The sequence below is a fragment of the Watersipora subatra genome, chromosome 5 (genome assembly GCF_963576615.1).
Source record: "Watersipora subatra chromosome 5, tzWatSuba1.1, whole genome shotgun sequence".
NCBI classification, from domain to species: Eukaryota; Metazoa; Bryozoa; class Gymnolaemata; order Cheilostomatida; family Watersiporidae; genus Watersipora; species Watersipora subatra.
The window spans coordinates 49,824,599-49,840,465 of NC_088712.1; the positions used below are offsets into that span (position 1 = coordinate 49,824,599).

The following is a 15,867-nucleotide window of genomic DNA, read 5'->3' on the forward strand; positions in this document are numbered from 1 at the left end:
AAAGCACTGGTATATTATTTATTTACCGTAACTATCTCAAAAGGCTCTAGAGATCAGAGTTTACTATTTACCATCACCTAATGATTTATTAGTTTACCGAATGTTTATTCTTTCTTTCATTATGTCTGTCTGAATGTTCCAACATTTTGTATCTAGTTTGTCTGCAAACATCATGTTTCGTTTGGCCCATTTTCCATTTATGTTGAGAATGGGAAATGGGAGGCTTAGAGTGTATATATACAGAGGTGGTCTTTGACATATTGAACTAGTCTATTCTAACCTACCTAAACTTTGCATTGACATAACTTCAATGGATTTATTCATCTTTTTATTTTATATTTCTGCCTCTTTTGCCATATTTATAAGGTCCAGTGTCTCTACTTTTACAAGTCTGAGACTGCCTCTTCTTTACTTTCTCTACTGCAGTAGTTGCTAGCTGCAGGAGGATGTTTCAAGATTGAAATCGATAAAACTTGATCGCGATTAAACTGCTCAGAAAAAAGTTTGTCAAAAAACATCACTAGTTGGTTTTGTTGCGATAGTTTATATCAACTGTTGTGTTCAAGTTAAAGCATAAGTCGCATCAATTCTTTCAGTCTCCTTGCTACTACAGACATCATAATCACACTTTCACATGATCTTAGTGTTTTAACTGTGATCAGGTTTGATTGATTTTAATTTTGAAACAACCTGGCAATTAGATGACCTCAAAGATCAAAAACAATCAAAAATTATTGAAAATATTGAAACTGTCTGATAAGCTTACTAACAATTTTATGCAAGTTCATCATTAATACAGTTTTGACCACTGAACCAAATCCTGTGAAGGAAAACTATAGTTGTTCACATATAATGTTCTCTTTAGTTAAACCTGAGAATCTTGTAATGAACAGGCCAGATAAGATAGTAGAAGGAAAAGAGTTCACATTCAGCTGTACATCTACTGGAGGAAGTCCTGGCTCTGCATATGACTATGGTTTGTGATATACTGAGATGAGTCTTTATACTATTTTATAGAATAACTAACAGCACACAAAAATATATAAGTGTTCAAATCTAAAATTATATGCACATACCTCTGCCACAGTTAGTGGCAGATAATTTTGCATAATAATTGTTTGTCTGTGTTTTGCTGTAATTTCAAGTAATACTCCATTAACAATTTTCATGTCTCACAACTTGACCTAAAACACTAAAATTTATAACAGGTGGTTTCATAACAGAAATCTAGTACGTTTTTAGACCCCTTGTATTATACAAAGTCAAAAAGAAAAGATGATGCTGATAAATGTGTCTTAAAGAAAAACTGGTCATTATTGGTGATTATATGAAACCCACTGGGTGTAGCAAGCTTATCTGATTGGTTACATCAACAGAGAGGAGAATCATTCGTAATTAAACATATCCATTCTTCTGACAAACTTCAAAGTTCTGATTAGTTTCTGAATGGCTGGTAACAATCAATAAAAAGTATATGTTGTTTCTATAGTGTAGAAACTAGCTAATAAAAGTTGAGGATTGGACATGTGCAGGTTCAGCAGTAGAAATGGTTATAGAGGAATATTTAGCAAACATATTAAAGCTCATATTAAGTAAAATTGAAACCAACATTGTATATATTCTAGGAGAAATATTTAAATATTTTTAGAGCCATGGAGAAATATTTAAATATTTCTCCATGTTTACTAATGTAAACAGTGTTTACAATGTTTACTAAAGTAAACATATTTAAGCTCATACTAAGTAAATTTGAAACCAACATTGTATATATTCTATAGTGTTTGTATATTTTTTGTAATATCCTAATTTTTATACGCCTTCCTGCTTTGAGAATCTGCTATATTCTAAGAATCTTTTCGTCATGTGTCTGAAATACCTTCAGATATAAAATTTTGAACATTTGATGGAGTTTTATGACATATTGTAAAAATTTCATACGATAAGTCAATTATAAAAAAATCGATCATTCGTTGAAGTTTATTTTACTGTTAATAAATGTGTTAGGATGATGTTATATAGCTAGCCTCCAGTGACCGAAATTTATAGCTTTTATCAGCAGTAATAAGTATATTTAGTTTATGAGTTCAGTTTAGTATGTGAGTTTCCTAAACAAACTGATGCCCATGCTACATTTTCTGTATTTAATATTTGTAGTACCGAGGCTAACTAATGTGTTTTTAAAAGTTGCCCGATGTTTGTTTGCAATGGAACAATGCTAATATTAGTGTTAGCTTCTTACTGCTAGTGTCAAGGATGACAAGTAATTACTTAAGTAACATTATTATATTTTGGATTCGAATGAAGATCTAGTCGCTTTGCTGCTGCACTGTTTATTGTGGAATTTTAATATATGTTTATAAGTTCATCATTGTATTACAGAGGTGTTGAGAGAAGATGTGGTGATTGTGAGCAGCAATAGTTACACACCTGTAAAAGAAGATAGAGATGGTTTGACTCTTAGATGTAAAGACACAACTCATTCAGTCCTAGAAAATATTTACCCTGATAACATAATTATATCAGAAGATGTGGAGCCTCACTGTGAGTTTAGTGTGCTATTCTATTGTTCATGATACAAAAGGGTATTTGTGTAGACGCTATTTCCTTTGTCTGATTCAAATAGCAAGCAAGGAAACAATTCATTTACAATTTTATCTTGGATGTCTTGATTTAACCCTTTTCGATTCAAAACCGAACTTTGTCGGTTTATGAGCAATGTCTCAAAGTACCAAAACCGAAAAACCCGACATTTTTCCGTTTCCGATCAGCCTTTTTTAAAACTTTTTATTTATTTTAAAAACAGCATTAAAATTTAAATTTTGAGCAATTTCAGTAGGTTTCTTAATACTGTTTTGAGGCTATAAATAATCTCTTATGCGCATGTGCAAAAAGAACACCTTGTAAAGATTTGATCTTTCTTTTTGGAAGGCTGATCAACAAAAACAGACACGATTATTTGAGCTCTGCTAAAAAAAATCGTTTAGAGGAAGACATCGACTGGTTTAGAAATTGAGAAGAGGATTTCAGGTCAGAAGAATCTAGGGAAGACGATGGAAGTGAAAAAGAAGGTCAACAGAGTGAATTGGATTGCGAAAGTGGGATTGAAACGGCTGACGTTGAAACAGGGAATAATGACGGATATCAAAGAGGCGCTGATTTAAAACCAAAATAATTACATTTTGATGACAGCTTGGCAAGAGATAAGTTCGAATACTTAAACAGGTAAGTATTTTTTATTATTTGAAGCTTTTTATAACATTGGCCATTATAAATGTAATATTTAACGAAACAAATAAATATGGCTTTCAAAAACATTGCGATGCTTCGGAGCCTGTTGATGATAAATATATATGGCGGTGGTTTAGTTTTGCATATAGGTATTCTCAAAAAGCCTACTCTGTTGTCTTACTGGTCCACAATCTTTCATTATCTACGCTGCTTTTTAATAAAATTGAAAGTAGAAAGAAAAATAGAAGCAAGTTTACCTTTTACTGACAATTTTGAAGATCCTGCTGGCAATAAATTGTTCAAGTGGGAAAATGTTTTTGCCATGATATGTGACCAGTTATGTTCTGTTTTGCTGCCTGGTAAATTTATATCTATAGATGAAAGCTTGATGGCATGGAAAGGACGGCTCAACTTCAGACAGTGTATTCCATCTAATAGATCTAGACTTGGATAAAAGTTATTTGCTCTCCAATGCTGTCTTTGGCTATGTGCACAAGTTGTCTGTATACATGGGTGATGAGCAAGAGCAAGCTGAAGGTACCGGCAGTGGAGTCTCTTGTGGAATATCTTTATGCGAGTCAAATTTGGATCTCTACCATACAAAATAAGTTTATTTACAAATTGTTAGTGCTGGATAACGATTCGAGTGCATTCGGTTTTTTGATAGTTGTTCTCTCTCGGTTCATCGATTCAGAAGGAAAAGACAACTGCGTATGAACCGAATTTTACACCACGATTCGATTCAGTGTTTGCGCATGCCCACGCAGCAGTTTCTTAAGCAAATTTTCGTGAGAGCATCGATCGGTCAGCAAATGAGTTTAGAGTTTTTTTTCATCCAAATTGCAACAATAGTCTTGACTCTTGTCAAATAAACTCATGTGATGTTTTGTAGTTAAGAGACTTACATTTGTAGTATCTTATTATGGTGTTAATCTTCATTTATTGTATTTGTCCTGAGTATATTGTATTTTTTTTATTCATATTTATTCAATTGTTATTAATTTACGCAATCAATTTGATGTTGATTCATTAAATTTTAAAGAGGATAAATATTTTCAAATTGTATTGGTTAATTAATATTAATCTAATTAAAATTTTCACCATTACTTAAACGTTTTTTGCAAATATTAATTATTAGTTTACTATTTATTAATAAATATCCAAATCTTGGTTTGATGCGATTCATAATGCCAATATGAGTAAACCGAAGTAACAATTGAAGATTCGAATTCATTCAGTTTTCAGGAGAAAACAACTGTGAAAATGAATGCATAGTGCAGGTAGACATCGAACAGCTTTACCAATTGTATTTTATTTAGTTTTTCCAAATGCTTCCTTACTTTGTATTGCTAGCTTTTGTACATACTTGCGCTGAAATGTGATTATCTATTGTATTTGTTGCGTATCGATATGTTGTATTTGTTGCCCATTGCCCTTATCACCCACCTAATCAAAAGAGTTCAGTTCTCATATTGTTTTGCCATCTAGCAGAATGATTTCTCCATCATTTGCTGCATCTGCTCATAATAAATGTTGCTTACTGTCTTTTGCTGCTTCACCAAATGTGTGAATACAGGCTCGCCACTCAATTCTTTTTGTGCACAACCAGTTATTCTTTGCTACAGCACACATGGATCTTAGCTGCAGCCCACCTGAATCTGCGCAATGAGTTTATATGCAAAATTGTTACTTAAATCTATAATTTCAAGAAATGCATATAAATCTGCCAGTAAAAAATCATAACTGTGAATATATAGATCTCAAGTTGCAGTCTTGGCAAGCTGCTTGAAGGAAAATATCTCAGATTTCAGATGCATATTCATTAGCACTTTTATACCAATTTGCACGAGAGTTATAGCAGAGTTTGAGGAGCCATGTCGGGTAACAGTTGCACTGCTAATCACCATGGCATCATGAGCATATCGAAGGTCTGCTCCCGCAATGCACAGAAGCACCTAACTCAACTTTTGATGTGCTTGGATAACCCAATTTTTTCCAAACTCTTGTAAACATATGACACCGTGCAGATGCTTATCATAAACCAGTTTTGACAGAGATATATTGCTTCTATAAATATATTTGTAATACATATTTCATGATAGAGAGGTGACGACTTTGTCAAATCAGAATTTTGACTAAGGTGTTCACAGCCGATTTGCAGAGAATAAATGGCTGTCTGCTGCGAAATTTTTAAGCTTTAAAATGCATATTCATTTATAGCTCCAGCCACTTTGCATGCGAGTTATAGCCAAGTTTAGTCAGCCATGTCAAGCCTTCATTTTTCGCAGGTCTTTAGGCGCTGAAAGTTTGGAAAGGCGTTCCTGCATTGCAACGAAGCTCATAACTACACTTTCAATGCTCTTCGACGACCAGTTTTTTTTTGCAAATTGTTGTGAAGATATCAATCTATGCAAGTATTATTTATACAACATTGTCAACTGCCTTTATAAATTAGAAAAATACAATTGAAAATGACGTACAAAAATAAATTCATAGCTTCAACAAATTGAGACTTTTGTTGGTAAGTATTTGCAAGCTATCTACATAGAAGAAGCATCAGCTTGTAGAGAAATTTCTCAGCTTTCCTATGCATGTTAATTTATGTAACTGCCACAATTTTGATGTAAGTTACTATGTGGTTTCTATGCGGTCATGTTGAAAGCTCAAGTTGCGCCAGTTATTGCCTGGTACGCTAGTGGTTTTTCCATCGTAACCGCGCGGTCGCTAAAGGTTTAATTCTCCGAAGCTGTTCTTGTACAGGATTTCACAGCCAAAACAATTCAAACTGTATATGCAGAGTCATGGTTAGCACTATAGTTCTGATCGATTGCTTTGGTTGCTGAAGCATCTTTAGACAAGACTAGATGAATGCCCAGCTAATAACAAAATCTCAGGACACGAAATTTATTTTCGTTTAACATATGCCACCTTTACCATTCTCACTTTTAAATTTCATATCATAATAGTTTAGTTTAAAGTTTAATAGAGTTTAAAAGTTTAAAAAAATAGTTTAAAAGTTTAATAGAGTTAAGAGAAAAAATAACTGAAAGTTCTAAAACTTTCAAACTGAACTTTTAAATTTCTTATTATGAAAGAAGTGTTTTGTTGAAATAAATTAAAAAGATAAGTAAAACTGTAAAGGTTTTTAAATGTAAATTTGAAATCATTAGCAAAAAATAGCTAAATATAGGCTGTTTTGCTAAGTTGACAATGTAAAATTATTTGGTTTACATATACAATATATGATTATAATTCATTTCAGTGTCGGCATCATAAAACAAAATATTGCTTAGATGTATAGAGTGGTATAGGAACTCATAGTAATTATCCACTGCAAACACCTTCTGGTAAAAATCATCATCGTTAAACAAAGTAACAAAAAATATGTTAACCTTAGTAACTATAATTACCTACAATAACTTTGTTGCATTTGGTGATTATGATCTGCAGAAAAATTGTAACATTACAATGTACCATGCACAGAGTTATTACCTTCACGACAGACTTGTAACATAAACGTTGAATCTAACTTAAATGAATCTGGCTTACTAAACACATACTTGAAGGAAGTTTTAGTATGTTTTTGGTCAACTTTAAACTTTGAACTAGAATTTTATCCCCTAGTTGGCTGCGAATCCCTTTTTACCATAAGGGATAACGCTGAACTGAGAACTGAGCAGCAGCATAACATATCAACATTTTAGTTATTTCGTCGTAATCAGTACAACAATCTCCCAAATTTAATTAGAGTAAAATTATTTTTGATATCGTATGACGGAAAACAAATTTGCTCTAGTATGGCAATGTATCAATTAATACGTCATTTAGTGTGTAAAATCAAGGAAAGGGTATACTGTATATTAGAGGAGTGATAGAATTATAAGGACTGTGTAACTCAGAAGTTAAATGGGTGGTTAGAAACCTGTGGTTGAAATCTCCATGAGTTAAAATTCAGCACTTAGCGATATTCTCGTTCCAAGGTTCAATAGCTATAACTGGACAGGCAGACATTTGAACAAACACAGATGGCGTCGACAGACACAATACATCAGCACACACAGACGGCGTCGACAAATGATGTCGACGTACACAGACGTCATACACATACGACATCAACAGACGCAGATGACGTCGACAGACACACGACATCAACAGATACAGACAACATCGACAGTCACAGACAATGTCAACAGACACAAACGACGTTGACAGACACTGATGACGTTGACAAACACACAACGTCGACAGAATATTTACTGGTTCTAATGATCATTTTGGTGACAGAAATAAAAAATACTCTTACATTGTAAAGAAAAAATAAGCATGCCACATATTTTTTCAAATGACTGCTGGGCGGCTAGCATGATCCAAAAATATTTTTATCTCACAAGGTTCACTCACTCACACACTTTATCTCATTGTAGGCCTATATTGACATTAAATGTCAATATAGGCCTACAATGAGATAAAGTGTGTGAGTGAGTGAACCTTGTGAGATAAAAATATTTTTGGATAAAAATAAGCGCATATTGACTATATTTTAAAACTAAAATTTTTAGTTTTAAAATATAGTCAATATGCGCTTAGATAAACCCATTCTGCATTTGTGCAAATTTCGTACAACCTCTAATCGAATGCCATGGAGCGCTATTTTTCAACCCTTCCTCTTATTATTAATAGTGGCGGTCAATTGGCGGCAGGGTTCAATTAGAGGCTGGCGGTGTATTTTTCAAATGGCTCGTCAGAATTTTGGTGAGATAAAATTACCCTATTACGGCGAAGCGGATGTCGCCTATATTTTGCTCTCTTTTTTTTCTGGTGGAGCGACATAAAGCCTTTTGGATGCAATAAATCTGCTAACTTACGTTCAACTTGTCAAAGATATCTTAATAATTATGCATCGAGAAACTGAGAAATATCTCTAACAGTAATTTATTGCTTGCAATTGACCTGCGATGGTATTATAGCCTGTGTCCTTCTATGCAATCTGTTTGCATTTTCAATTTTTATTCCATGCTAAATTTGAAGACATATTTTTTATTTTATATCTATACTTAACTGTGTTGCATTAATGCTCACTGCACCCATTGATATGTTTGCTACAGTTTGGAACCAAAACTTTTTTTATGCGCAAAAGAAGGGGAGTTATAAGCATTGATCTATTGTGACCGGTGTTAAGATAGCCGCAATAATGCTATTAAATAACATGCTATAAATCGGCATATTTATAAGTTATAGATGTATAATGATAATCTATCCAATGACACAAATATATATTCATGAACAAATGACATAAATTAACTAGAAATTCCACTATCATACAGCCCACGACCAAAGAGATGGCCAGAGATATTGGCAAAAAAATAAAGGGTACTGATGGTTGAGAAATGCAATATTAGCAATCAAATGGCTCTGCAGCGCAATAGGATAACTGCAATGGTAGCTGTAATGTACTGGGTGTGGGTGTTATTATATACAACAATAAGCAATAATGAATGGAAAAGATGTTTATATTTCCCCCCTGCAATAGGAGAAATGCAATATTAGCCAATATTAGAAGTAAAATGCACTGATATTCTTAGAATAATCAATTTTATTAAAATAGTAATAATAGAAAAACAATACACAATTTTGTTTACATTTCAAAACGTCATAGGTAGCAATATCGATAAGTTGTGGTATTTATATAGGTTTTTAGAAAATTTATTTAAAAAGTGTTTGGTCATGACAAACAACAACAATGAAAGGAAAATATTACACGTTTATATCTCTCCCTGGCAATAGGAGAAATGCAATGTTGGCCAATATTATAAGTAAAATGCACTAATATTATTAAAATAACCAATATTGTTAATATAGTAATACAGCAATAATAGAAAACGTATGAGCGTTCATGCGTCTCGAAGATTTCTGCAAACTGCAGCAAAATAAAAGCTGTTATAAAAGTGTTATAAAGCTGTAGGCCTAATTTACTGTAATGTATGTAATTCAACAACAATAAAGAAATATGTTTATTGTAACTCTGAAATGCAAAATTAGAAGTAAAATGGCAAGCTACTGTGTACTATACACAGTTTGAAAGTTGGTTGCGTTGAATGTAGAATGGTTTTGATAAGCGATCTTTAACAGAAAGCGAGTAAGAGCATTCACGCGTATAAAACTGTAGCAAAATAAAAAATGTTCTCGTCATGAAGGGGCGTTGTAGTTCGACCCTAGCTTGTACATAAGTTGTAAAGAATTTCGGTTAACGTTTCAAATAATGAAACCTTCGGTGATTGGACAAAAAACACATGCTGATAAACTGTGTACCACAATTTCGTACCTGTAAATCGGTCTACGCCTCAAACGGTCTACGTTTATTACAGAAACTTTCGAATAAATTCGATTACAAGTGAAAAATGCCATAGACTGATGAAATGAGCACGGTTTTTTCGTGAAATGTGCACTGCTAAATAGTTCTACAATCGATCGGCACGGCTTTATTGGCGTTTCAATTTTCGGTCTTAACTTTTATTAAACCGAGCTTTTCAAGCTTTTTGTGGCAATTTTCATTCAAATTAATCTGTCTATTTGTGTATAATCCGATCAGATGGGTAAGTTTTAAGATATTATCGTAGGTTTACAAAGACTTGGTAACATATTTAAATAGGTTTAAATGTGTTTTGTATCATTATTATACTTTAACGACTTTAAATTCCGATGCTTAAATTTTTTGATGAAATTTCTTGACGAGGGTTCGTCTCATTGTTGATGAATAATTTTCGTAAGTTGTGTGCACATGCATTTATCATAAAAACTCCCACACTTCCGCTCCGCTCGTGTGGTCGTGGGATCATACTGAGATTACTTGCACAAACAAAAATTAGCATTTTTAAAACAAATATTTCCATCATTTGCTCGAATAGCTGCATTCTGATTGTTGCTTTCAATAGAACTGACATATTCTTAGTTGTTCAGTAACTTCCACAATATTTTCTAGCTTCAACTATTTTTCTTCACTGCTGAGCTAGTCGATGTTAGCGTCCAAACAATTTCTAGGCAGAGCAAAAGTTTTACACGCTGCATTTAGCACAAATGCAACGCGTAAAAGTTTGCCTGCTAAATGTAACATTTGGCCCTAAACTTGCAAACCGTTTATTACACACAAGTTCTTCGAAGTATTAAGACTATGTTAAAGAGAGAACTACTATTAGTCTGAGACAGTTACTACTTATTTCTATGGCGTTGCTTTGAACCTTCATCTACCGATGTAAATTTAAATCGTTTTTAAATAGGTACAAGTACTTTGGAGTATAAAGACCGTGTTAAATAAGCACCAGCTATGAGCATGAGACAGTTATTGACTATTTATATGGTGTTGCATTCAAATTCTTAGCGAAAAAAAAGCGAAATGCTTTGGAGTTGGACAACAAGAGAATTGATTGTTATTAACGTAAACGATTCATTATTAATACACTTTTGTAAACACTTTTACAGTGATCACTTAATACTGTAGGTTCATAAAGATCAAAGATAGTCACAGTGGCGGTCAAATAGAGGTGGCGTTCAATTAGAGGTTTTACAGTATGTGTTTGATTCTATCAGCGATTGGCAGCATCTAGCCTTGACTAAAAGCGCTTTTCCGGAAATCTCTCTCTTACCTTTTATCTTGCAAGTGGTGCTCTCTATGCCACTAGTTTGTGATCACTATGTCAGCATCGTCACAAACCAATAAACATGGTGAATAATATGATGACGCATAGGTCTGGATCATTTATTTTTGCTGCCGACCTTGACACATCATTCATGTAACTGCTACAGATATCACTTCAGCACTCATCATTGCTCTGAATATGGTCCCATGATTGGACTAAAATACTGATCTTACAAATGCCATGAACCAACAGAAAGACAAACATCTTTCTCTATTTTAGCAGGATCAATCATTATGGCTAACTGACTAAGTCATTTAGAGTCATCTCTACTTCGAGTGTTCTTCATTATTATTACTCTTATTTACTATAGTGCCATTTTAATCCTGTTACAGATATTGACTATAAAGAGGGGCCACATTATGGTTTAGAATATAACCCCGGAGGGCCTCTTACACTCACTTGTAAGGTGTTGACAGACTCTAATTCTAACCTTACCTTCAAGTGGTCATGCAGTACTTGTTCAGGTACAGATGCGTCTGATCAGCTGGTAATTTCTATGGACTCTCGTCAGAATGGTCAAACAGAACAGTTCAACTATACTGCATCTATTGAATGTGAGTGTCCCCACTGTGGATCAAATGCTTTTTCAGTTTAAGTTGTAACTTCCTGTGGTTAATTTGTTATTTGAAATGCAGTAGAGTCTCTTTTCTACTCTCTTGGATGGAGTGTTGAACACAAGTTGTTGACAGAGCTGTTTGAAATCTTTGAATCCTAATACTTTGTGTGAAAATAGCTTTTTGCACTTCACTCTGGCATCACCACTTAGCATAAAAACTAGAAAGTTTTTCATTTGAAGGTGTCAGATATACTCTTCCCACCATTAAAATGCTGTACATTTGAAGAGTATGAAAATGCAGAAGTATGCAGAAGTATGCAAAAATGTTTAGTATAGTAAGAACAGCGTTCTGTGGCATTAAATATTCTTACATGAGGGGAGAGTTAGGAGAACGCAGACTGCTACAGACTCCACTTCTTATCTATGTCTTATTCGATATGAAAAAGCTTGCTTACTTCAAGCTATGCCGAATTCAATCAGCAATTTTAGAATTTTTACTTTTCATATAAATGTGCCATATTTATCAGATTAGAAACTCGATTCGTCATAACACTTATTAAGGACAACTGCCTTCAATGAGTGTGTTCATGGATTGTTGCCATGAAAGTAAGGTAACCTAGTATATGTTTATATAATTTAAGTTACTGACAGGGAAAAGTTGGTGTTTTAAAGCAAAAGATTATTATATGCATACATTAAGAATCACTCTTTTCTGTTGCACATCAGTGTCACTAAAAACTTCAATAGTTTTTGTAGTGTTATATATCATGAACTAAGTTCATTAAATGTTTTAGCAAGGTGATAGGGATATTACTAGGTATGATCTTACTAATAGGTGAGGAGTTTGAGAAGCATAAAATGTCACACTTTCACCACAGGTATTTCAACTAGTCAGCTTTATTTTGGCAACTGAAAACGGTCTGTAAGTGAAAAATCTTTCAGGTTTCACACTTAGTCTATTTTGCTGAACTGCTCGTTTCATTAAGATAAGACATGTTCGTCTTCATTCAGTTATACTCAAGGTATTAATAGCTGTGCAAAATTTATATCTTTGCAAACTGGAAAGCGTTCAATTATGTACTATTTTTTTATGGAAAGCGCCCTGTTGGAGAACATATGTTTAAAAACTGAAACAAGCAGTATGCAATGTAAAGCTCATACTTTTCAAAGATATATTAATTATATACTAAGGTACACTATGTTATATATATGATTATATTTGACTCGCTAATGACATGATCTTATTAGGTATTGAAGTAAGTAAGATGGTTAAGCAGCACTATTGAAAGTATCAGGTGAATTCATGTACATAAACGGTTCAATTAACAGATTATTTGATCAAAAAGCAAAAACACTCCAACAAAATTAACTTACCTGGAAGTATAAACTTCGTATTTGATTCTTGCATACAAACTGCCACTTAGAACTAATGTTCACATAAAATAATGAAATAGGATTGATGCAATGATGTAATGTTGTTCACAGCTCTTGTACAAACTTGTAGTGGTGGATCCAATTATCATGACTTGGAATGTGACATGGACATTTGATGTAACCATACCACCATCAACCCAGCCAATCACAGAGCTAACAGCAACACAACTGACCGTGTCTACCAACTTGAATCTTGGTGCTATTGTTGGAATAGTTATTGGAGGAGTGGTGCTGATAGCAGTTGTAATCATCATCATACTCTGCTGCAGGAAGAGAAAAGGTAATGTCATTGTATGTGATTGTAGATACATCTAGGGACATCATCATCATGTGCTAGAGAAGTATATGAGTATGAATACATCCAAGCGCATCATCGTTATGTTGTAGAAGAGTAAACATGTATGTGGGTGAATACATATCAGAGCAACTTCTATATAGAATGGGGAAAACTATAATAGCAGGTACATTTAGGGACGGCATCATTATGTGGTGGAAGAGAGTTTGAGTGTTGATACAGTTACGATCAGCATTAAAATGTCATAGCGAGGTGTGTGAGTGTGAATACATATACCCTAGGACACTTATTTTGCTAGTATCCTACAGGATGAATTTATTCGCGGAGTTAAATTTCGCGAAAATTGCCTTTCTCATGATAATTGCAGATTAATTTATTTGTGGCTGAACACTGTCACTCTTTTTGAAGAGTTAACTCTATTGCGGCTAGCAAAAGAGTTAACCCTACAACCGCCATATGGGTGAAACTGTTTTTATTTACTCTATTCATCGTTTGTAAAATTTTATTTGCATTTGAAATATTGTATTTGTACACTCAAGTTTGTAATAAATTATAATATATCTATACATGAAATAAAATATATAATATAATCAAGTTTACCACAGCGATATCAATGTTGTTGTTGATGAAGAAGGGGTCTAGGTTGATTAGTTGCTTCTCTGCCAATATTCCTGCCACAGTGAATATTATTACTTGTCTATAGTTTTCGTAATCAGAATACCGGTAGGGGCTGTTTCATTCTCAATCTGCAGTGAACACAAAAGAAAAATATTAACATGTGTAAAGGAAGTACAAAAGCAATTGCTGAAGTATTTAATGAACGCGATCATTTTTTAAACAAAAGAATTAACTAATGCAGTTAATTATGGAAAAATGTATTTGCACTGCAAATCAAATACATACCATAAGGTCCAGATCAAAATCATTACCATCCTCAACTTCGGTATTAGAAGTTGATGGAGTTGATTTCAATGTAAAATGGTCGTAGGAGAGAGTTTTGCGATGAAGGTGTCATGCCTAGTAATTTGTGAAAACCTTGAATAATTTTATAAAGAGGTTTGATGCATTGGCAATGGGCTTAACTCGAAGCCCCGGTGATGGTTTTAAAAAAGTTTTGGAACTCGGCTATGTTTAGTACATCCGCTTAGCAGCTATTTTTGAAATGACGCCTTTCTGCATATCTTGTGACACCTTGAATAATTTTGGAAAGAAATGTGATGTATTAGCAATGGGGTTAACTCAAAGCCCCGGCGACTATTTTAAAAAGGTTTTGAAACTCAGCCACATTTAGTATTTATGCCTAGCAACTAGTTTTTAATATTGAGGCAGTAGTTATTCTCTTTTGTGATTAAAAATAAAACTATTTTTTTGTGGAATTTAATAATTCTGTTGAAAGAATTGACTGTTCGCGAAATCGCGAATTTTTATATCCATCGAATGTTTCCATCATGTAGGGTATTTAGTTTCGAAAGTAGCACACAGAGTAAAATTTCGCTGCAATTTAGTTTCGGGGCTCGGATGAGTGCGAAAATATAGTGATGTGAAAATAAATGCAGTGGAACAAACAAATTAGATTCCTCAGGTCCAGTTCACTAGTAAGAAGAAATTTGGGATTCGGGACTAGTTTGTATTTGTAAACCGCAGGTAGAAATGTGTGGCCAAGATCGCTAATTCAATTTGATCGCTTGTTGCCATCTGTTTCCTGGACTATCAATGACGTCTAGGTCCCTCTATATGACGATTTTATTGTGGATATCAATGATCAAAGCTATTTAATTTCGCGTTTCCGTTCATTATGATAGTTTAGTTTCGCTGATGAAATTTTCGCAAAAGGATGACTCCACAAAAACATGAAAGTTAGATGAGGCAAATACATAAGTGTCCTAGGGTAGGAAGAGCATTTTGTGCTAAAGATATATGCTAGGATAAATCAAATTTGGTAACAAGTTTATGCGAGAATAAATACAGCCTCACCAACAGCACTAGAGAGTTATGAGAGAATAGCAATCGCTTTCCAGATTCCGTCATTTTGTGGTAAAGAAATTTATGTAGAAGGATACTTATTTGGTGCAGCTTTTTTGGGTGGCGCTGGTATAAGTGAAAATACTGTTTTGAATGACCTCTATGGCGCATCAGAACGGAATTTGAGGGTAAAACAAAATTATCCTTTGACATCATCTCGTTTAATTCTAGGAACTAGAGAAGGTACAAAGGATCCTGCACACAGAGAGGTACTCACAGTCAGGGACCAAGGTACTATCCATGATACTACTAACACTGTACCTGTATATGAAAAGATGAGAAAAGATTCAACTGATCATGTGTACAGTGTTGTTAATAATTCTAGTTAGTCACAGACACCTCACTATGCTAATGTTGAACATACGTATGAAATGACCAAGAGGAAGTCAGCCGACCATGTTTACAGTGTACCTCATTAATCTTGTTAAGATAATCATTCATTTATATCACAATGTTCATGTTGGTCTTCCTTCTTTTTAAACAGATTCTTCCTACATTTTAAAATAATTATGTTGCTCGAACACTGTTATTTTTTATCTTATAGTTTTTTTAATATTCTATCTCATCTGATGTATTAAACTGTCTATTCACTTTCATATATGCATGAGGTACCTATATTAATGGGCGCACATACTGAT

At 33.8% G+C, this 15,867-nt stretch overlaps 1 protein-coding gene across 1 annotated transcript in view; it reads left to right on the top strand.

Annotated features, from left to right (window-relative positions):
- LOC137396818 (neural cell adhesion molecule 1-B-like) overlaps positions 1 to 15,867 on the top strand; it is a 474,203-nt gene that overhangs the window by 341,267 nt on the left and 117,069 nt on the right. Inside the window, exons 3-4 of the mRNA XM_068083132.1 lie at positions 2,380 to 2,541; positions 11,255 to 11,476. Coding sequence (XP_067939233.1) covers positions 2,380 to 2,541; positions 11,255 to 11,476 — 384 coding nt within the window. The remainder of the gene's footprint in view (positions 1 to 2,379; positions 2,542 to 11,254; positions 11,477 to 15,867) is intronic.